Genomic DNA, 24,757 nt, shown 5'->3' with positions numbered 1-24,757 from the left:
GAGAAAGAGAGCAGAGAGAGATAGAGGATAGAGCGATAGAGGATAGAGCGATAGAGGATGGAGAGAGAGAGGGTGGAGAAAGAGAGGGTGGAGAAAGAGAGCAGATAGAGGATAGAGCGATAGAGGATGGAGCGATAGAGGATGGAGCGATAGAGGGTGGAGAGAGAGGGTGGAGAAAGAGAGCAGTGAGAGATAGACGATAGAGGATGGAGAGAGAGAGAGAGGGCGGAGAAAGAGAGGGTGGAGAAAGAGAGCAGATAGAGGATAGAGTGATAGAGGATGGAGAGAGAGAGGGTGGAGAAAGAGAGGGTGGAGAAAGAGAGCAGATAGAGGATGGAGCGATAGAGGGTGGAGAGAGAGGGTGGAGAGAGAGGGTGGAGAGAGAGGATAGAGAGATAGAGGATAGAGCGATAGAGGATGGAGAGAGAGAGGGTGGAGAAAGAGAGCAGAGAGAGATAGAGGATGGAGCGATAGAGGATGGAGCTATAGAGGGTGGAGAGAGAGAGTGGAGAGAGAGGGTGGAGAAAGAGAGTAGTGAGAGATAGAGGATAGAGGATGGAGAGAGAGAGAGGGTGGAGAAAGAGAGGGTGGAGAAAGAGAGGGTGGAGAAAGAGAGGGTGGAGAGAGAGAGGGTGGAGAGAGAGGATAGAGAGATAGAGGATAGCGCGATAGAGGATGGAGAGAGAGAGGGTGGAGAAAGAGAGCAGAGAGAGATAGAGGATAGAGCGATAGAGGATGGAGAGAGAGAGGGTGGAGAAAGAGAGCAGAGAGAGATAGAGGATAGAGCGATAGAGGATGGAGAGAGAGAGTGTGGAGAAAGAGAGCAGAGAGAGAGCGATATAGGATGGAGAGAGAGAGGGTGGAGAAAGAGAGCAGAGAGAGATAGAGGATAGAGCGATAGAGAGTGGAGAAAGAGAGGGTGGAGAAAGAGAGGGTAGAGAGAAAGAGAGCAGAGAGAGATAGAGGGAGGTCCGCTCACCAACCAAGATTTCACAAAATGGGAGGAACACCAAATTGAAACTCTGCATGCAGATTCCTGCAAAAATATCCTCAGTGTACAACGTAAACACCAAATAATGCATGCAGAGCAGAATTAGGCCAATACCCACTAATTATCAAAATCCAGAAAAGAGACGTTAATTTTACAACCACCTAAAAGGAAGCGATTCCCAAACCTTCCATAACAAAGCCATCACCTACAGAGATATGAACCTGGAGAAGAGTCCCCTAAGCAAGCTGGTCATGGGGCTCTGTTCACAAACACAAACACACCCCACAGAGCCCCAGGACAGCAACACAATTAGACCCAATCAAATCATGAGAAAACAAAAAGATAATTACTTGACACATTGGAAAGAATTAACAAAAAAACAGAGCAAACTATAATGCTATTTGGCCCTAAACAGAGTGTACACAGTGGCAGAATACTTGACCACTTTAACTGACCCAAACTTAAGGAAAGCTTTGACTAGGTACAGACTCAGTGAGCATAGCTTTGCCATTGAGAAAGGCCGCCGCAGGCAGACCTGGCTCTCAAGAGAAGACAGGCTATGTGCACACTGCCCACAAAATGAGGTGGAAACTGAGCTGCACTTCCTAACCACCTGTCCAATGTATGACCATATTAGAGACACATATTTCCCTCAGATTACACAGATCCACAAAGAATTTGAAAACGAACCCAATTTTGATAAACTCCGTATCTACTGGGTGAAATACCTCAGTGTGCCATCACAGCAGCAAGATTTGTGACCTGTTGCCACAAGAAAAGGGCAACCAGTGAAAAACAAACACCATTGTAAATACAACCCATATTTATATTTATTTATTTTCCCTTTTGTACTTTAATCATTTGTACATCGTTACAACACTGTATATATATAATATAACATTTGTAATGTCTTTATTGTTTTGAAACTTCTGTATGTGTAATGTTTACTGTTAATTTTTATTGTTTATTTCACTTTTGTATATTATCTACCTCACTTGCTTTGGCAATGTTAACACGTGTTTCCCATGCCAATAAAGCACCTTGAATTGAATTGAATTGAATAGAGGATGAAGAGATAGAGAAAGAGAGTACAGTGAGATAGAGGATGAAGAGATAGAGGATGGAGAGAGAGAGGATGGAGAGAGAGAGAATGGAGAGAGAGAGTATGAGGAGATAGAGAGAGAGAGTACAGCGAGATAGAGGATGAAGAGATATATAGGAAGGAGAGATAGAGGATAGAGAGATAGAGGTTGTAGAGATAGAATAAAGAGAGAGAATGAAGAGATAGAGGAAGGAGAGAGATATAGGAAGGAGAGAAAGGAAAGAGAGAGGATATAGATAGAATAGAGAGAGATAGAGGATGAAGAGATAGAGAGTTAGAGGATAAAGATATATATGATGGAGAGTAAGAGGGTGAGAGATAGAGGCTAGAGAGAACTAGAGTTGAGAGATAGAGTCTGGAGAGATAGAGGCGGGAGAGATGGAGAGATAAAGGCTGGAGAGATAGAGGATGCAGAGATAGAGGCTGGAGAGATAGAGAGATAGTGGGTAGAGAGATAGAGGACGAAGAGAAAGAGGATGGAGAGAGAGGTTGGAGAGATAAAGAGAGAGAGAGAGAGAGAGATAGAGAGAGAGAGATAGAGGATGGAGAGAGATGATTGAGAGATAGAGAGAGGGTGAGAGATAGAGGGTGAGAGAGTTAGAGGATGAAGAGATAGAGTATGGAGAGATGGAGAGAGAGTGATAGAGTAGAGAGAGATAACGATGGAGTGATAGACGATAGAGAGATAGAGGATGGGGAGAGATAGAGGATAGAGTAGAGAGAGATAGAGGATGGAGAGATAGAGGCAAGAGAGAGTTAGAGGATGAAAAGAGAGGATGGAGAGAGATATAGGAAGGAGAGATAAAGAGAGAGAGAGAGAGAGAGAGAGATAGAGTAGAGAGAGATAACGATGGAGTGATAGACGATAGAGAGATAGAGGATGGGGAGATAGATAGAGGATAGAGTAGAGAGAGATAAAGGATGGAGAGATAGAGGCGGGAGATATAGATGCAAGAGAGAGTTAGAGGATGAAAAGAGAGGATGGAGAGAGATATAGGAAGGAGAGATAAAGGAAGGAGAGAGAGGGATGAGAGATAGAGGCGAGAGAGAGAGGCTAGAGCGAGTTAGAGGATAGAGAGATATAGGATGAAGAAAGAGGCTGGAGAGAAAGAGGCTGCTGGAGAGAAAGGCTAGAGAGATGGAGGCTGGAGAGATGGAGTGATAGAGAATGGAGAGATAAAGTTAGATGATAACAGGTTGTTTCTACCTATCTCTCCTCAGGGATGTGTCATCAGTAGAGCTTCTTATGAAGTACCACCAGGGGATCAGGGCTGAGATCGACCAGCGTGGACCAAAGTTCTCTGACTGTGTGGCGCACGGCAAGGCTCTGCTGGCATGCAAACACAAATACTCTGCTGAGGTGAGGAACACCAGGACTCTAATTCTTTGCATCCTATCTCCTCGCCTTTGCCTTCCCTCAGACCTTCTCCTCCAATGTGTTTTGAGAAGGAGGCGAGGAGAGAGTATGCAAGGAATCAAGGAAAGGAATTGTGAAAGACCCTGGGGCCACTTGACATTTTTTTGGATACAGTATGTGGCTTTTTCTATATCTTGTGACTACCTCATTTAAACACTGAACTCAATTGACCATCCATGTTGCTGTCATCCGTGTTCTCCCTCAGATCAAGGAGAAACTGATCCAGCTGATGGAGAAGAAGAAGGAGATGATGACCAAGTGGGACGACCGATGGGACTGGCTCAGGCTCTGTGAGTACAACAACAACCACAATGACAACAACAACAACCACAATGACAACAACAACCACAACGACAACCACAATGACAATGACAACCACAATGACAATGACAACCACAATGACAACAACAACCACAATGACAACAACAACCACAATGACAACAACAACCACAACAACAACAACCACAATGACAACAACCACAATGACAACAACAACCACAATGACAACAACAACCACAATGACAACAACAACCACAACAACAACAACCACAATGACAACAACCACAATGACAATAACAACCACAATGACAACAACAACCACAATGACAACAACAACCACAATGAACACAACCACAATGACAACAACAATCACAATGACAACAACCACAATGACCACAATGACAACAACCACAATGACCACAATGACAACAACCACAATGACAACGACCACAACCACAATGACAACAACAGCCACAATGACAACAACAACCACAATGACAACAACCACAATGACAACAACCACCACAATGACAACAACAACCACAATGACAACAACAACCACAATGACAACAACAACCACAATGACAACAACAACAACCACAATGACAACAACAACAACAACCACAATGACGACAACAACAACCACAATGACAACAACAACCAACACAATGACAACAACAACCACCACAATGGCAACAACAACCACCACAATGACAACAACCACCACAATGACAACAACAATCACCACAATGACAACAAAAACAACCACAATGACAACAACAACCACCACAATTACAACAACAACAACCACAATGACAACAACAACAACCACAATGACAACAACAACCCCCACAATGACAACAACAACCACCACAATTACAACAACAACAACCACAATGACAACAACAACAACCACAATGACAACAACAACAACCACAATGACAACCACCACAATGACAACAACAACAACCACAATGACAACAACAACAACCACAATGACAACAACAACCACAATGACAACAACCACCACAATGACAACAACAACAACCACAATGACAACAACAACCACCACAATGACAACAACAGCAAACACAATGACAACAACAACCACAATGACAACAACAACAACCACAATGACAACAACAACAACCACAATGATGACAACAACCACAATGATGACAACAACCACAATGACAACAACAACAACCACAATGACAACAACAACCACAATGACAACAACAACAACCACAATGACAACCACAACAACCACAATGACAACCACAACAACCACAATGACAACAACAACAACCACAATGACAACAACCACAATGACAACAACAACAACCACAATGACAACAACAACAACCACAATGACAACAAAAACAACCACAATGACAACAACAACAACCACAATGACAACAACAACAACCACAATGACAACCACAATGACAACAACAACCACAACAACCACATTGACAACAACAACAACCACAATGACAACAACAACAACCACAATGACAACAACAACAACCACAATGACAACAACCACAATGACAACAACAATCACAACAACCACAATGACAACAACAACCACAACAACCACAATGACAACAACAACTGCTGTACATTCCCTTTTTCCTTCCGTCCTCATACTGTAGTCTATAGATCAGCGTGAACACAGAAACACCAGACCCGGGCCCAAATAGCATACTTACACATTTGTCTTATTTGTGCCCAAGTGTTGGAGGTGTGCCAGTTTGCGCGGGATGCCTCAGTGGCGGAGGCGTGGCTAGTGGCTCAGGAGCCGTACGTGGCCAGTAAGGACCTGGGACAGACTATAAACGAGGTGGAGAAACTACTGAAGAGACACGAAGCCTTCGAGAAGTCCACTGCCACCTGGGAGGAACGCTTCTCAGCCCTGGAGAGACTTACTACGGTATGTGGTAGAAAGGATTGGGTGTGTATTTGTGTGTGTTTGTTTGTGTGTCTGTGATCTGTGTAAAGCTTCATCCTCATTTGGCAGTTTTTTCTGATGTCACCATTTTCCATATAAACAAGTACAGTATACAGTATGGGTCTATCCATTACCTGTTTGTGGGCGAAAGTTAGTTCTCACATTCTCTCTCTCTCTCTCTCTCTCTGTCTCTCTGTCTCTCTCTCTCTCTCTCTCTCTGTCTCTCTCTCTCTCTCTCTCTCTCTCAGTTGGAGCTGCTAGAGTTGAGGAAGCAGCAGCAGGAGATACAGCAGTTTTTAACAGAGGAGCAGAAGCGTTCACAGATGGAGAGCAGGAGAGAAGACACAGGATTTGCAGAGGATTCCTCCCAGCTCTACACCATCGAGGAGCAGACACTGGTTAGTACTGAGCTAATGTGTACTGACGAAGTGACCCTCTCTGACCATATCCATTCTGTCCTGCTCTCTGTCCATGAGTCCTCCGATCTTTCTCTCTCTGTCCATGGATGACATACATAAGGATATCATGGGCTAGATTTAATCAGAATGACATCTGTTGTTTTGGCAGTGTCAGAGGTGGAACTGCATTGGAGTTGTCAAATCCACAAGCGTCTCTTTGTGCTACCTTATTGCGGACACTGCCATTGGATGCAATGAAACCACACCTGACTATAATCTGACAAATTCCATGCAGCCACGTTAGAAATTCAAACACTCAAATTAGACCAGGGATGGATGTCAGACTTTTTCGCCATCCCTAGCAAACACAGCTGATTAAATTGATGACATTTTAAACGTAAGAACATGATTAGTTGATTATTGGAGTCAGGTGTGTTAGCTGTGGCTCGGGCAAAACTGTTACACCAATCAGGCCCCCGTGGACTGGAGTTGCCCACCCCTGAATGAGGCTAACACTTTACAAAAAGGTTCATTTATAAAGGATTTATAAAGGGGTTATAATGACATTATTAACCATTTTTTTTAAATCATTTGTAAATGCATTTGAAAAACATGAATAAAAACGTTATATGGCATTGGTCAAAACAGTGCAATAACCAGTCAGTGTTTGCCAAGTAGTGAGCCAATATTTACCTCCAGTTATTAACCATTTATAAATGAACTTATAAATTATCATAAGATGAATGTTTATGTATCATCTTGGAACCTTATTTTCAATAGTTGCACAGTTGAACAAGTTATTTTCTCATGTTTGGGTGTGATGAATTGGTACTCTGTCCCAGGAACGGAAGAGGTTGGTTTTCATGATGTGTCTTGATCCACCTTTGAAACCTGTTACCCCTTACCAGATTATATCAACACCATCACTTCTCTGTGATTGTGATAGTCCAAGTATAATCAACGCAGTGGTGTGAAATGGTGACCGTAATACCATTGTGAGAGGTATCCTCTCACACAACGCTTAATGTTTTGGTCTTCATACCCACCATTCATTGACTGAACATGGTTAACAAAGTGCTGAATGCATTTCCCCTTACTGTGAAATGCTGACTTACAAGCCCCTAACCAACAATGCAGAGTAAGAAAATATTTTCTAAATAAACTAAAGTTAAAAAGAAAGTGACACAATAAAATAACAATAACGAGGCTATACACAGGGTTGAAAGGGTCAATGTGCAGGGATACGGGTTAGTTGAGGTAATTGAGGTAATATGTACATGTAGGGAGGGGTAAAGTGACTGTGCATAGATAATTAACAGTGAGTAGCAGCAGCACAAAAAGGGGGTTCATGTAAATTGTCTGGGTAGCCATTTGATTAACTGTTCAGCAATCTTATGGCTTGGGGATAGAAGCTGTTCAGCAGTCTGATGGCTTGGGGGTAGAAGCTGTTCAGCAGTCTGGTGGCTTGAAGGTAATAGCTGTTCAGCAGTGTTATGGCTTGGGGGTAGTAGCTGTTTAGCAGTATTATGGTTTGGAGGTAGAAGCTGTTCAGCAGTATTATGGCTTGGGGGTAGTAGCTGTTCAGCAGTGTTATGGCTTGGGGGTAGAAGCTGTTCAGCAGTATTATGGCTTGGGGGTAGTAGCTGTTCAGCAGTGTTATGGCTTGGGGGTAGAAGCTGTTCAGCAGTGTTATGGCTTGGGGGTAGTAGCTGTTCAGCAGTATTATGGCTTGGGGGTAGTAGCTGTTCAGCAGTGTTATGGCTTGGGGGTAGAAGCTGTTCAGCAGTATTATGGCTTGGGTGTAGTAGCTGTTCAGCAGTATTATGGTTTGGAGGTAGAAGCTGTTAAGGAGCCTTTTAGACCTAGACTTGCCGTGCGGTAGCAGGGAGAACAGTCTATGACTTGGGTGGCTGGAGTCTTAATTTAAAAAATAACTTTTACCCCTTTTTCTCCCCAATTTCGTGGTATCCAATTGGTGGTTACAGTATTGTCTCATCGCTGCAACTCCCGTACGGTCCCGTACGCGATGGGACAAGGACATCCCTGCCGGCCAAACCCTCCCCTTACCCGGACAACGCTGGACAAACTGTCGCGGCCGGCTGCGACAGAGCCTGGACTCAAACCCAGAATCTCTAGTGGCACTGCGATGCATTTGACTACTGCGCCACTTGAGAGGCCCTGGGTGGCTGGAGTCTTTGACAATTTTTAGGGCCTTCCTCTGACACTGCCTGGTATAGAGGTCCTGGATGGCAGGAAGATTGGCCCCAGTGATGTACTGTGCCGAATGCACTACCCTCTGTAGCACATTGAAGTTGCCATACCAGGTGGTGATGCAACCATGCTCTCAATGGTGCAGATGTATAACTTTTTGAGGATTTAACTTCTTGGTGACAGGGGGGCAGTATTGAGTAGCTTGGATGAATAAGGTGCCCAGAGTAAACTGCCTGCTACTCTGTCCCAGATGCTAATATATTATTAGTAGTATTGGATAGAAAACACTCCAAAGTTTATAAAACTGTTTGAATGATGTCTGTGAGTATAACAGAACTCATATGGCAGGTGAAAACCTGAGACAAATCCAACCAGGAAGTGGGAAATCTGAGGTTTGTAGTTTCATTTAAGTGATTGCCTATCCAATATGCTGTGTATATGGGGCCAGATTGCACTTCCCAAGGCTTCCAGCAGATGTCAACAGTCTTTAGAAAGTTGTTTGAGGCTTCTATTGTGGAAGGGTGTCGAATAAGAGCTGTTTCAACAAGTGGACTAGGCTGTGGCCAAACAGTTGTTTACTGTGCGGTCACGCGGGTGCGCCGTGCCTTCTTTTTCCTCTGTAATGAATACGCTTTTGTCCTGTTGGAATATTATTGAAGATTTATTATAAAAAGACCCTAAGGTTGATTGTAAACATCGTTTGACATGTTTCTACAAACTGTAATGGAACTCCTTTGACTTTTCGTCTGGATTTTGCGCTCGCGCATTGTGCCTTTGGAATAGTGAACTAAACGCGCAAACAAAACGGAGGTTTTTGGACATAAATATGGACGTAATCGAACAAAACAAACATTTCTTGTGGGAGTCCTGGGAGTGCATTCCGATGAAGATCAGAAAAGGTAAGGGAAGATTTCTAATGCTATTTCTGACTTTTGTTGACTCCACAACTTGGCGGGTAACTGTATGGCTTGTTTTGTGGCTGAACGCTGTTCTCAGATTATTGAATATTGTGCTTTTGCCAAAAAGCTTTTTTGAAATCTGACACAGCGGTTGCATTAAGAACAAGTTTATCTTTAATTCTATGTAAAACATGTATCTTTCATCAAAGTTTATGATAAGTATTTCTGTTATTTGATGTGACTCTTTGCAATTTCTCCGGATGTTTTGGAGGCATTTCTGAACATGGCGCCAATGTAAACTGAGATTTTTGGATATAAATATGAACTTCATCGAACAAAACATACATGTATTGTGTAACATTGAGTCCTGGGATTGTCATCTGATGAAGATTGTCAAAGGTTAGTGATTCATTTTATCTATATTTCTGCTTTTTGTGACACCTCTCTTTGGTTGGAAAATGGCTGAATGCTTTCTGTGACTAGTTGCTGACCTAAAATAATGATATGTTCTGCTTTCACCAAAAAGCTTTTTTGAAATCGGACACTGTGGTTGGATTAACGAGAAGTGTATCTATAAAATGGTGTAAAATACTTGTATGGTTGAGGAATTTTATTTATGAGATTTCTGTTGTTTTGAATTTGGCGCCCTGCACTTTCACTGGCTGTTGGCAAGGTGGGACGCTAGCATCCCGAACGATCCCAGAGAGGTTAAGGACCCATTAATGCCTATAAGTATATCTAAGCTCTGACTGAACTCTCAAATCATCTATAAATGATTTACCCACATGTATAACTGCTAAAAGTATACTGTACCATATTTTTATAGTGACAGACAAAACATTTATAACTGCTAAAAGAATACCTTATTTTAAAGTGGCAATCCACTGGCTATTAACAAATGAGTTACCAACATTGCTAACTGCTGAAAAGATACATTTAAAGAAAGTGAAAGCCTACTGACCATTTATTAATGAGTTAGACTTGGTATTCACACCCCTTGACTTATTCCAAATGTAGCTGTGTTACAGTCTAAGTTCACACCTGGATTTTACAATATTTGCAAATTATTATTATTTTTTAACCCTACACAGCTACACAAACTAGTTTTCCTCTGATTTTTCCTGTGCTAAGCGCTATTCATTTTATTTTTGTCCTATGACAAGCATACCCATAACATCATGCAGCCACCACCATGCTTGAAAATATGAAGCGTGGTACTCCGTGATGTGTTTTGTTGGATTTGCCCCAAACATAACACGTTGTATTCAGGACATAAAGTTAATTACTTTGCCACATTTTTTGCAGTTTTACTTTAGTGCCTTATTGCAAATATGTGTATTTCTTTTCACTCTGTCATTTAGGTTAGTATTGTGGAGTAACTATAATGTTGTTGATCCATCATCAGTTTTCTCCTATCACAGCCATTAAACTCTAACTGTTTTAAAGTCACCATTCTCCGTCAACTGAGTTAGGAAGGATGTCTGTATCTTTGTAGTGACTGGGTGTTGATGCACAATACAAAGTGTAATTAATAACTTCACTATGCTCAAAGGGATATTCAATGTCTGCTTTTTAAAATTTCCTCCCATCTACCAATAGGTGCCCGTCTTTGCAAGGCGTTGGAAAACCTCCTTGGTCTTTGTGGTTGAATCTGTGAATCTGTTTTTGAAATTCACTGCTCGACTGAGTGACCTTACAGATAATTGTATGTGTAGGGTACATAGATGAGGTAGTCATTCAAAAAGCATGTTAAAAACTATTATTGCACATAGAGTGAGTCCATGCAACGTATGTGACTTGTTAAGCGAATTTTGACTCTTGAACTTACTTATTGACTCAAGACATTTCAGTTTTACATTTTGTATTAGACTGAACAAAAATATAAACACAACATGCAACACTTTCAAAGATTTTACTGAGTTACAGATCATATAAGGAAATCAGTAAATTTAAATAAATTCATTAGAACCTAATCTATGGATTTCTCATGTTATGGATGTGTCACTGCACTCCTAAATGATCTCACCGTTGCCCTTGGTTCTAAGCAATGTTGACTTGGCCAAAGCTTTTGATACAGTAGACCATTCCATTCTTGTGGGCAAGCTAAGGGGTATTGGTGTCTCTGAGGGGTATTTTTCCTAGTTTGCTAACTACCTCTCTCAAAGAGTGCAGTGTATAAAGTCAGAACATCTGCTGTCTCAGCCACTGCCTGTCACCAAGGGAGTACCCCAAGGCTCGATCCTAGGCCCCATGCTCTTCTCAATTTACATCAACAACATAGCTCAGGCAGTAGGAAGCTCTCTCATCCATATATATGCAGTTGATACAGTCTTATACTCAGCTGGCCCCTCCTTGGATTTTGGGTTAAACGCTCTACAACAAAGCTTTCTTAGTGTCCAACAAGCTTTCTCTGTCATTAACTTTGCTCTTTACTCCTTCAAAACAAAGGTCATGTAGTTTTGTAAGAAGAATGCCCCTCTCCTCACCAGTGTTATTACTACCTCTGAGGGTTTAGAGCTTGAGGTAGTCACCTCATAGAAGTACTTGGGAGTATGGCTAGACGGTACACTGTCCTTGTCTCAACACATATCAAAGCTGTAGGCTAAGGTAAAATCACATCTCCTTCACCCCAGCTGCCAAACTAACCCTGATTCAGATGACCATCCTACCCATGCTAGAATATGGAGGCGTAATATATAGATCAGCAGGTAAGGGTGCTCTCGAGCGGCTAGATGTTTTTTACCATTTGGGCATCAGTTTTGCCACCAATGTTCCTTATAGGACACATCACTGCACTCTATACTCCTCTGTATCCTCTGTAAACTGGACATCTCTGTTAACCTGTCGCAAGACCCACTGGTTGATGCTTATTTATAAAAACCTCTTAGACCTCACTCCACCCTATCTGAGATACATACTGCAGCACTCATCCTCCACATACAACACCCGTTCTGCCAGTCACATTCTGTTAAAGGTCCCCAAAGCACACACATCCCTGGGTTGCTCCTCTTTTCAGTTCGCTGCAGCTAGCAATTGGAACGAGTTTAAAAATGAATAACAAATATTCATTCAAAGACTCAATCATGGACACTCTTACTGACAATTGTGGCTGCTTCGCCTCATGTAATGTTGTCTCTAACTTCTTGCCTTTGTGTTGTCTGTGCCCAATAATGTTTTGTGCTGCTACCATGTTGTGCTGCTGCCATGTTGTGTTGCTTCCATGTTGTTGTCATTTGGTCTTGCTACCATACTGTGTTGTCATGTGGTCTTGCTACCATGCTGTGTTGTCATGTGGTCTTGCTACCATGCTGTGTTGTCATGTGGTCTTGCTACCATGCTGTGTTGTCATGTGGTCTTGCTACCATGCTGTGTTGTCATGTGGTCTTGCTACCATGCTGTGTTGTCATGTGGTCTTGCTACCATGCTGTGTTGTCATGTGGTCTTGCTGCCATGCTGTGTTGTCATGTGGTCTTGCTACCATGCTGTGTTGTCATGTGGTCTTGCTACCATGCTGTGTTGTCATGTGGTCTTGCTGCCATGCTGTGTTGTCTTGTGGTCTTGCTGCCATGCTGTGTTGTCATGTGGTCTTGCTGCCATGCTGTGTTGTCATGTGGTCTTGCTGCCATGCTGTGTTGTCATGTGGTCTTGCTGCCATGCTATGATTTTGTCTTCGGTCTCTCTTTTTGTAGTGTTGTGGTGTCTCTCTTGTCATGATGTGTGTTTTGTCCTATATAATTTTTTTTGAACGCAGCCTTTTGGTAGGCCGTCATTGTAACTAAGAATTCGTTTTTTACTGACTTGCCTTAAATAATATTTAGTTTCAAACGACATCAAAACAAAACAAAGCAAAACACATCATTTGAGTTGACCATTAGTCTGAAAACCAACAATGTTTCTTCCTGGGACAGGGCAACAATGCATCACACCCAAAAGTGAGAAAATATATATTTTTTGAACTGTATAACCATTTCAAATAAGTTTGCATCATGATAAATAAGGGTTCACTATAATACACATTTGTAAGGGCATTTATAAAGGGTTAATAGCTGGAGGTAAATAGTGGCTCACTATTTTGGCAAGCACTGACTGTCTATTGCACTATTTTGACCAATTCGTTATAACCGATTTATTAATGGTTTATAATTAATTTACAAATGATTAAACAACCATTAATAATGTAATTACAAACCCTTTATAAACCCTTTACAAAGAGATCTTTATTGTAAAGGTTTACGGAAAGGGGTCATTTCAAACATAGAGCCAACACTTTCTAGTGGCATTTCTGAATTTCTAACGCAGTAGGGATAGTAAGGAAGGGAGTGGTTTGTGACACACAAGAGCAGCCGCTCACCGATTGGTCAGCTCATACAGCAGTTACATCTCCAAAACATCTGGTATGCGGAATGTCGGCCAATGCTGATTAATGCTGATTACCGCTCAATCTGATTGAATCCAGGCCCATTTCTCTTTCCTATATGTACGTTAAAATTGATTGTAAATATATCATACTCAATTCTCCTTCCCAGTCTGCCTCTGGAGCAGTGGAGGTGGAGCCCAGTTTGGGTCAGTTGGAGGGAACAGCGGGTGACTCTACAGTGCCCATGGTCTCCGAGATGCAGGATGCTAGCTCTCTGGAGCTGCTGGATGCCTCTGTGTCAGGACAGACCCCCAGGGAGGGGGAGCCCCGGGCTGCCACCCTACCTGCTGACCCCCTCAGCCCTAAGGCTGTGCTACAGGAGGGCATGCTGGGACGGAAACACGATCTAGAGGCTGCTGGGAAGAAGGCTTCCAACAGGTAGAGACACTCACACCCTTAAAGAGCATGGTTATTGTTGCTATGGTTAGGCTTAAAATGGTTGATTTGCGTAGAATTAAGGCTGCACATTTTGCCAGTTATTTTGTATAGTTTGGGGTAATGAAAGAAGGTACTCACTCCAATTACAGTAGGTAGGATGTAAAGGATAGCTCATGATACTACCTCCAAATTATTCAAATAGTTTTGGGTAAGCTTGGGTTGCGTATGTATCTGCTTAAGGTGTTTTCCATCAAAATATGTCTGTGCTCCTGTCCTCTCCCAGGTCCTGGAACAACCTGTACTGTGTGCTGAAGCCTGGTCAGCTGTCTGTCTATAAGGACGCCAAGAGCTTCGGCCATGGCTCCACCTACCACGGAGAGGACCCTCTGTCGCTCGGCAACGCCAAATGGGAAGTCCTGAACAACTACAAGAAGAAGAAGCATGTATTCATACTGAGGTGAGGAACGTTAGTGTTTTAGGGTACGTAAACTCAGCAAAAAAAGAAATGTCCCTTTTTCAGGACCCTGGCTTTCAAATATATTTTGTAAAAATCCAAAGGACTTCACAGATCTTCACTGTAAAGGGTTTAAACACTGTTTCCCATGAACATGCACCTGTGGAACGGTCGTTAAGACACTAACAGCTTACAGACGGTAGGCAATTAAGGTCACAGTTAGGTCACAGCAATTAAGGTCACAAAACGTAGGACACTAAGAGGCCTTTCTACTGAATCTGAAAAACACCAAAAGAAAGATGCCCAGGGTCCCTGTTCATCTGCGTGAATGTGCCTTAGGCATGCTGCAAGGAGGCATGACTGCAGATGTGGCCAGGGCAATACATTGCAATGTCCGTACTGTGAGACGCCTAAGACAGTGCTACAGGGAGACATGACGGACAGCTGATCGTCCTCGCAGTGTATCCGAACATCACACCTGTGGGACAGGTACAGGATGGCAACAACAACTGCCCGAGTTATACAAGGAACGCACAATCCCTCCATCAGTGCTCAGACTGTCCGCAATAGGCTGAGAGAGGCTGGACTGAGGGCTTGTATAAGGATGTTGCAAGGCAGGTCCTCACCAGACATCACCGGCAACAATGTTGCCTATGGGCACAAACCTACCGTCGCTGGACCAAACAGGACCGTCAAAAAGTGCTCTTCACTGAAGTGTTGTAGTTTTGTCTCACCAGGGGATATGGTCAGACTCGCGTTTATCGTCAAAGGAATGAGCGTTACACCGAGGCCTGTACTCTGGAGCGGGGATTGATTTGGAGGTGGAGGGTCCGTCATGGTCTGGGGCGGTGTGTCACAGCATCATCGGACTGAGCTTGTCATTGCAGGCAATCTCAATGCTGTGCGTTACAGGGAAGACATCCTCCTCCCTCATGTGGTACCCTTCCTGCAGGCTCATCCTGACCTGACCCTCCAGCATGACAATGCCACCAACCATACTGCTTGTTCTGTGCGTGATTTCCTGCAATACAGGACTGTCAGTGTTCTGCCATGGCCAGCGAAGAGCCCGGATCTCAATCCCATTGAGAACGTCTGGGACCTAAGTCTGGGACCTACGAAATGTCTGGGAATGTGCAGGTGCCTTGGTGAAAGTGGGGTAACATCTAACAGCAAGAACTGGCAAATCTGGTGCAGTCCATGAGGAGGAGATGCACTGCAGCACTTAATGCAGCTGGTGGCCACACCAGATGCTGACTGATACTTTTGATTTTGACCTCCCCCTCTTTGTTCAGGGACACATTATTCAATTTCTGTTAATCACATGTCTGTGGAACTTGTTCAGTTTTTCTCTGTTGTTGAATCTTGTTATGTTCATACAAATATTTTACATGAAAATAAACGCAGTTGACAGTGAGAGGATGTTTCTTTTTTTTGCTGGTTTTAGTTCACACTCTCTCACCACGCGTTTGGTTTAAACTGAATTGTTTTCCCTCTTGCTGTCTATCTTCCAGGCTGGGTGATGGTAGTGAGTACCTGTTCCAGTGTAAAGACGAGGTGGGTTCTTCACGCACTTCTTTTTTTTATGACATGTATATCTGGTTTTGGCACACAAGAATGTCATGGGTTCTTATTACAGGGTTACAGCAGTAATGCACTATATAATCATTAACACGCATGAAATATCCAAACATACGTTCAACAATCACACCACAGTACAGCACTGAAATGCATTTAAAATATCCATACTGTATACAATATTACATTATCCTACAATATAATATCAAACACATTCTGTATCCTATCTGGTAATAATAGACTGTGTTAAGACACGGCAGCTTGACCCAGATCCCCAACCACTGACCCAGATCCCCAACCACTGACCCAGATGCTCAACCACTGACCCAGATCCCCAACCCAATCACTGACACAGGATCTGGTCTGACCAATCGATAGACCACTGTGGCAAAAGATCAGACTTCACACAGTTCTCCATAATATATCCGTTAAGAAACAAGTCATCAAAATACAGATCTCATTGCTGTTGGTCCATTTGAAATATAAGCGTCCGGCACTTTCTGCAATGGAATCATGGAAGTATGTGTAAATGCATTACATCTGTAAATTAATTACGAATGTTAATATTGGGGGGACCTTAACCCCAACACCCAAATTCATTGAAATATATTCAACGTAAATGTATGGTTATTTCAGGAGGAACTGGGGCGTTGGACCCAGGCCATAGAGAAAGCAGTGAAGCCCCTGGCACAGGAAGAGGCGGAACCCTCAGGGTCTGCAGGGGTCCGGGCCCGCAGCCTGCCCCCTCCTTCCTCTTCTACCACCCTCACCACACCAGAGCCAGCGAAAGACAAGAAAGACAAGGAGAAGAAGGGCTTCAGTCGGTTTGCCAATAAAAAGTGAGGATGGACAGACTGACTATATTGCAGGTCTTGGGACAGAAGAAGTTTTACTGTACAATCAGAATGAATTTGATCTTATAAAGATTTGCTTTTTTACTTTGAAATAGATGAGATATGATAGTTTAGATTTAAACCTCTGCTGCCTGTATTAAAGCCAGGGTAACAACATTTTTCTTTCTCTTTTTGACAAAATATGCTCAATTCAAATAGCTAAATAAAAGCACAGGAATGCTCTTTTCACACTCAACCAAAGAATGTTTGTAAAATTCATTATTTTCCTTTTACAATTGTTTCCCAACTTTGCTTTAGATAAAAGCATGCTTGTATGATTTGTATTACAAAACAGTATGACTCATAAGAGTACTTTTGTTGATTCATCTGCCTTATATTCCTATAAAATGGTTGTGAATTGTTATACTGTGGTTTGAATTTGGTGCTCTTATTATCATAGAATCATCAGGATTGGGTGGCTAGGCTTTTTAAAAGAGCTTTGTAAATTCTGTTTTAACTAATGAATTGATAGGCCTAGTGTTGCCTGAAAGAGATTGAGACATTGTACAGTGCTGTACAGTACCTGCATGCACAGCAAGTACAACTGCAAGTATGCAAACTAATTGTCCTATGCACTGTGAAGGCAAAATAATGCTGCTGAAATTGGCAGTTATAGACTGTTTTAACTGAGATAATGAAAGTAACACAATTGAAAGATGATTATGCTATCTTGTTATTGACCTGCTATTACCTTAAACATAACGCAATCACTTTCAAACATGACTTTTACCAGAACAATGGCCATCTCTGAGAACTTGAAATAGCTCATACTTAACACTTGTTTATCGAATCTCGAATTTCATATCTGTTCATATACAGTATATAAAAAAAAATGCATGAATCATGTTTTTTGTAAATTTTTTGTGTGGTGTTCGGGCCTGTGGGACCCATTTTCAATGTTTACTCAAAGACATACTTTTTTCAACCTGAGACTCATTGAGTGCACACTGTGCACCCCCTACACATGTATATTATATATGTGGTGTTTGGGTCCACAGGACCCGAGGGTAATAAAAGTATGGAAAAGTGTGTGTGTTTGTAGGTGAAAATAAGTAAAAATTTAACAAAAAGGTTTGTGTGTGCCTTCACTCGGTCTTCATCCTCCCTGGGCCTGCTGTTTCAACATAGCCTGTCTGTCTCCCTGCCTGTCTGCTGCTTTTCTCGCACTCTTTACCCTTTGTAGTGTGTGAAACTACACAATGTCTTACGGGAACCTTCAAAATGTATGTATGGCAAAAATATTCTCTGCTCAGAGGGCCTAAGAAGAGAGAGAAGCTAGTGTGGATATTTTTTATTTTACCTTTATTTAACTAAGTCAGTTAAGAACACATTCTTATTTTCAATGACGGCCTAGGAACAGTGAGTTAACTGCCCTTGTTCAGGGGCAGAATGACAGATTTTTACCTTGTCAGCTCGGGGATTTGAACTTGCAACCTTTCAGTTACTAGCCCAAAGCTCTGACCACTAGGCTACCTGTCACGTATGAGGATCAATTTGGAGTCTGACAGTGAGTTGCAAGAAGAGGTTGAGATTGACCCTCAGCTAGCCCCAGGACCAGCTCATCAGCAGCCTGCATTGTGAAATTGAATGGTCTTCTTGCCCAAGGAATGAGCCACCCCGGCATTGGCTGCTAATGTAATGCGGATGGTGGTTACTCATGTGCAGGACATAGTCTTCTTTTGAACTTTTCATCCCAGACACCATCCATTCTGGACTGCACTAACTTGGAGGGGAGGTATGTTTTGGGAGAGAGATGGAAGGAGATGGACCAAACTCATTTACATGCATACTTTGAGGTTCTTATCCTTGCTGGTGTTTTCAGATCCAATGGAGAATCCACAAAATCCCTGTGGGATGCAGAAACTGGCAGAGAACTTTTCCTTGCAACAATGTCTCTGGAAAATGTCCACATTATTTCCAGGATTATCCGCTTCAATAAGCGAGACACCAGACCAGCTCGGCGGCAGAGAGGCAAGCTAGCTGCAATCAGGTCAGTGCAGAGAGACAAGCTAGCTGCAATCAGGTCAGTGCAGAGAGACAAGCTAGCTGCAATCAGGTCAGTGCAGAGAGACAAGCTAGCTGCAATCAGGTCAGTGTGGGACAAGTGGGTGGACCGCCTCCCCCCGTTTCACAACCCTGGGCCCAGCGTTACTGTTGATGAGCAGCTTATGCCATTTAGGGGCAGTACATACCGTCTAAACCCGCAAAATATAGAAACTAGATCTGGGCTGCTGTGATGCTGTGTCATCATATGTGTGAAAGTTGCAAGTGTATGCAGAGAAACCAGATGGAGGAGCCCTGAGAAGAACCAAGGGATGGAGGAGACCTGAGAAGAACCAAGGAATGGAGGAGCCCTGAGAAGAACCAAAGGATGGAGGAGCCCTGAGAAGAACCAAGGAATGGAGGAGCCCTGAGAAGAACCAAGGGATGGAGGAGCCCTGAGAAGAACCATGGGATGGAGGAGCCCTGAGAAGAACCAAGGGATGGAGGAGCCCTGAGAAGAACCAAGGGATGGAGGAGCCCTGAGAAGAACCAAGGGATGGAGGAGCCCTGAGAAGAACCAAGGGATGGGGGAGCCCTGAGAAGAACCAAGGGATGGAGGAGCCCTGAGAATAACCAAGGGATGGAAGAGCCCTGAGAAGAACCAAGGGATGGAGGAGCCCTGAGAAGAACCAAGGGAAGGAGGAGCCCTAAAAAGAACCAAGGGATGCGGGAGCCCTGAGAAGAACCAAGGGATGCGGGAGCCCTGAGAAGAACCAAGGGATGGAGGAGCCCTGAGAAGAACCAAGGGATGGGGGAGCCCTGAGAAGAACCAAGGGATGGAGTAGCCCTGAGAAGAACCAAGGGATGCGGGAGCCCTGAGAAGAACCAAGGGATGCGGGAGCCCTGAGAAGAACCAAGGGATGGAGGAGCCCTGAGAAGAACCAAGGGATGGAGGAGCCCTGAGAAGAACCAAGGGATGGAGGAGCCCTGAGAAGAACCAAGGGATGCGGGATGTCCTGGACATGACACAGGGACTCATTGGCCACATCACATGCAAAAACTTTGAGAACGCTGCATAGGGATGGGAGAATCTGTGGCCAGGAACATCAAAAACCAGAAATCATAATGGATTACAATGCCACAAAAGGAGGGGTGGACAATTTCAACAAGCTGGTGACTGGCTACAGCTGCTAAGTAAGAACCCTGGCCACTTGTGATATTCTCCAACATCTTGGACATCTCAATATACACCTTGTTTGTCATCTGGATGGCGTTGTACCCAGATTGGAACAGAGGGAAGCTCCAGAGGAGATGACTCTTTTGCGGGAAGCTTGGCAAGGCATTGGTAAGACCTCAAATCCAGAGGAGGAAACATATCCCAAGGACCCCAGCTTCTGCAGCCATCGTGAGGAGGATTCAGGAGGAGGATGCTGGTGCCCCATCCGCCTGACCCACAGAACCAACAACTCCAATACCAGAAGTAAGTGTGAGTGATGTTGCATGTGTGTGTCTGACTCTCCAACCTTGGTCTGCTGTAACTATATATGTGAGTGAGTGAGGTGTTAGTAAAAATCCTGAACTAAATGTTTCCATTATTATAGATTGCAGCCGGGAGCAACAAGAAGTGATGCATTGTGTGGACCCAAGGAGGACAGGAAGACACAGAACACATACATCAAGTGCAATAAATACATTTGCACCACACACAGTAGAACTCTGTCCCTCTTGGTATGTAGACCGGTCTTAATTTGTGTTCGATGGGGCTCATTTATCATTTCCATAAAATACTGTATGTAAAATTTGTCCTTCCAATTTGTTCAGTTCAAAGCAATAAACATGAATAGAGATGAAAACCTTGTTTAATTTATATTTGTTCAAGATAAACATGATTTATTCCACCCATGTCTTGAATATAATTGATGTTTGTTTACAAAATCACATTTTATTGAAAAAAAAATAAAGGCTGCTTGTATGGTCTATATTGATTGTAATTTATATAAGTCAACATGATATGTCAACATCTAAGTATTAAGTATTTTTATGTAAATTGTTGTTTTAAAAACCCAATAATGTTCTGGGTCCATCAGACCCACAGAAATTGGGTGAATAACAAAAACATGACCACCAATACAAGGGTTAATATGGTGTTATAGTGATGTTCTCACAAGTTCAGCCTAGACCAACTTGGCCTACCCTATTCATCCTTTACTTTGGACTGCAGTTACAGTGCCTTTCGAAAGTATTCGGCCTCCTTGAACTTTGCGACCTTTTGCCACATTTCAGGCTTCACATAAAGATATAAAACTGTATTTTTTTGTGAAGAATCAACAACAAGTGGGACACAATCATGAAGTGGAACGACATTTATTGGATATTTCAAACTTTTTTAACAAATCAAAAACTGAAAAATTGGGCGTGCAAAATTATTCATCCCCCTTAAGTTAATACTTTGTAGCGCCACCTTTTGCTGCGATTACAGCTGTAAGTCGCTTGGGGTATGTCTCTATCAGTTTTGCACATCGAGAGACTGACATTTTTTCCCATTCCTCCTTGCAAAACAGCTCGAGCTCAGTGAGGTTGGATGGAGAGCATTTGTGAACAGCAGTTTTCAGTTCTTTCCACAGATTCTCGATTGGATTCAGGTCTGGACTTTGACTTGGCCATTCTAACACCTGGATATGTTTATTTTTGAACCATTCCATTGTAGATTTTGCTTCATGTTTTGGATCATTGTCTTGTTGGAAGACAAATCTCCGTCCCAGTCTCAGGTCTTTTGCAGACTCCATCAGGTTTTCTTCCAGAATGGTCCTGTATTTGGCTCCATCCATCTTCCCATCAATTTTAACCATCTTCCCTGTCCCTGCTGAAGAAAAGCAGGCCCAAACCATGATGCTGCCACCACCATATTTGACAGTGGGTATGGTGTGTTCAGGGTGATGAGCTGTGTTGCTTTTACGCCAAACATAACGTTTTGCATTGTTGCCAAAAAGTTCAATTTTGGTTTCATCTGACCAGAGCACCTTCTTCCACATGTTTGGTGTGTCCCAGGTGGCTTGTGGCAAACTTTAAACGACACTTTTTATGGATATCTTTAAGAAATGGCTTTCTTCTTGCCACTCTTCCATAAAGGCCAGATTTGTGCAATATACGACTGATTGTTGTCCTATGGACAGAGTCTCCCACCTCAGCTGTAGATCTCTGCAGTTCATCCAGAGTGATCATGGGCCTCTTGGCTGCATCTCTGATCAGTCTTCTCCTTGTATGAGCTGAAAGTTTAGAGGGAAGGCCAGGTCTTGGTAGATTTGCAGTGGTCTGATACTCCTTCCATTTCAATATTATCGCTTGCACAGTGCTCCTTGGGATGTTTAAAGCTTGGGAAATCTTTTTGTATCCAAATCTGGCTTTAAACTTCTTCACAACAGTATCTCGGACCTGCCTGGTGTGTTCCTTGTTCTTCATGATGCTCTCTGCGCTTTTAACGGACCTCTGAGACTATCACAGTGCAGGTGCACAGACTTGATTACACACAGGTGGATTGTATTTATCATCATTAGTCATTTAGGTCAACATTGGATCATTCAGAGATCCTCACTGAACTTCTGGAGAGAGTTTGCTGCACTGAAAGTAAAGGGGCTGAATAATTTTGCACGCCCAATTTTTCAGTTTTTGATTTGTTAAAAAAGTTTGAAATATCCAATAAATGTCGTTCCACTTCATGATTGTGTCCCACTTGTTGTTGATTCTTCACAAAAAAATACAGTTTTATATCTTTATGTTTGAAGCCTGAAATGTGGCAAAAGGTCGCAAAGTTCAAGGGGCCGAATACTTTCGCAAGGCACTGTATATGATTGCTTCTATCAAACTTTGGTTTCATTCAAAACACCTTGAATTACAGGTAGATAATGAGACAAAAATAACTTTTGTCAGTCAAAGTCCAGGATATAATTGTGGGTCAATCAAATCTAGACTGCTTTTCCAAAACCCACACAGTATGAAAATGCAAAATGGAAGAATGTGTCAAAATGATGGTAAAGAAATACAAGAAATGTTGAAGACCGGCAGAGATGTGCCATGAAACCATAAAAAAGTATTTCATTTGAAATAGACCCTCAGAGTATTTGTTTCTCATCTCAATGACCATAGTCATAATATATAGTATACAGAGAATACATATACAGTATATAACGGAACTGCATTGATACTAGTAAATCTATTACATTTGACTACTGACAGTGTAACACTGTCTGCGTAGTTTGTTTTTCCCTTTGCTTTAGGGCAGGTATACCCCCTTAACCCCAAACCACTGTGTGCAGTGAAACACTAAGTAAAACATTTTCAGCTCTTCGTGAAATGCAATTGAACCAAAGCCTGCTGCACATCCTCCCTGTATACCTCCAGCACATCCTCCCTGTATACCTCCATCCGTTACATTCCCCCTCTCACATGTAGCCACATACACAGCTAACCACTGTCCTTACGTTCCAGTCCTGTGTGTGCAGTGGGTATTAGCATGTTCTACTCTCTATTAGCTATGTTAAATTTCACAGAAAATATGTAATACATTTTAAGAGGTGAACTTGAAAATAAACTAAACTATAGGTTTATATCCTCCCCCCCCCCCCCCACCAGGAGTGCCTTGCTCAAAGGCACAACTTTAATTAAAATGCTCAACAAGGTTCTACTGAACAGTTTCATGAATTTTACAAATATAAAGTTTAAAATGAAAAGATTGAAATAAAAGTCACTTCTATGATGTTAAACAATCATCCGGCAAGCGGTTTTCCTCAACATATTCTTAACTGAAAAAGATGCAGTTGCTGAATTGACATTACAGTTGGTAACCCTGAAATGTTATTTCACTCTGGTGTTGAAGCAACAGACTCTAGACAGAAGTATAACATAGCTAGCATAAACTACTAATATTATGACAATCTAGATTAGTCCAAATGTCACTTTGGTTAATGTCCAGCCTTAGATCACAGTTTCTTTCAGTCTAAACCAAAACATACCTGAATGCAGAAGAACAACACGTTTACATAGTTTTTTCTTACAAATATTTAATGAAGAAACATGGGACATTTCTGGGTGAATAAGAGGATAAATTGAATCATAGCGTGGAAGATCCACCATAGAGATCTAAATTCAAAAGTAATTGCCGATTGAGCCGACATATGCAGTGTTTGCCGAGACTGCATTTACGGTAAACGCGGGAAAATTACGTTAAAGCGCCGGTCTTCGACGTAACGGATTGAATCCATGCCTACATTACTGACAGACAGAAGAGATGATTTGGGGACCAGGCTGTTAAAACACTGGAATCTTTCCAAGACAAAGGCACTTAACGTCTCTCAGGTGAAAACGTGGCAGTTCAAATAGAAAGGAGTGAAATAACAATGAGGGAGGGGGAGGTACAGCATCTGATCTACTGGTGGCAGAGAGGTAGCCTGGTCCCAGATCGGTTTGTATTCTTGACAACTCCATTGCTCATTCATTGTCAAGCCAATGAGGGTCAAGAGCAGAGATTCCATCCAAACCGCGGTAGGTCAGCCTTATTGTGCGCTTGACATAAAAATATTTAAAAAATGAGGTTCGATTCAACCGACGCGAAAACATTGCCTTTAAATGTGCATAGCTGACAAAGCATGATCGAATTGAATCCCAGCCAAAGAGTTGACATGATAGCACAAACTGACTGGCACTCAGGCTAGCAGAGGTAAATCTAACAGTGACAAGATCTTTGGTTAATGATTAGTTGTTACTCTAAGGAAAACATGTTTTCATCATTCAGCGTGTTATAGCTGGAACC

The 24,757-nt window shown here is 42.6% G+C and overlaps 1 protein-coding gene across 4 annotated transcripts in view; it reads left to right on the top strand.

Annotated features, from left to right (window-relative positions):
- LOC139384164 (spectrin beta chain, erythrocytic-like) overlaps window positions 1-17,997 on the top strand; it is a 90,091-nt gene extending 72,094 nt beyond the window's left edge. For all 4 annotated transcript variants that reach the window (XM_071128864.1, XM_071128863.1, XM_071128865.1 and 1 more), the window contains 8 exons: window positions 3,315-3,453; window positions 3,716-3,800; window positions 5,529-5,725; window positions 5,992-6,141; window positions 13,778-14,046; window positions 14,330-14,503; window positions 16,012-16,054; window positions 16,712-17,997. In XM_071128864.1, coding sequence (XP_070984965.1) covers window positions 3,315-3,453; window positions 3,716-3,800; window positions 5,529-5,725; window positions 5,992-6,141; window positions 13,778-14,046; window positions 14,330-14,503; window positions 16,012-16,054; window positions 16,712-16,918 — 1,264 coding nt within the window. In that variant the 3' untranslated portion in view covers window positions 16,919-17,997. The remainder of the gene's footprint in view (window positions 1-3,314; window positions 3,454-3,715; window positions 3,801-5,528; window positions 5,726-5,991; window positions 6,142-13,777; window positions 14,047-14,329; window positions 14,504-16,011; window positions 16,055-16,711) is intronic.
- The last annotated feature ends 6,760 nt before the right edge of the window (window positions 17,998-24,757 follow it).

Source organism: Oncorhynchus clarkii, chromosome 25 (assembly GCF_045791955.1).
Source record: "Oncorhynchus clarkii lewisi isolate Uvic-CL-2024 chromosome 25, UVic_Ocla_1.0, whole genome shotgun sequence".
Lineage (NCBI taxonomy): Eukaryota > Metazoa > Chordata > Actinopteri > Salmoniformes > Salmonidae > Oncorhynchus > Oncorhynchus clarkii.
The sequence above is the reverse complement of the archived record's forward strand: the minus strand, read 5'-3'. Positions and strand labels throughout refer to the sequence as shown.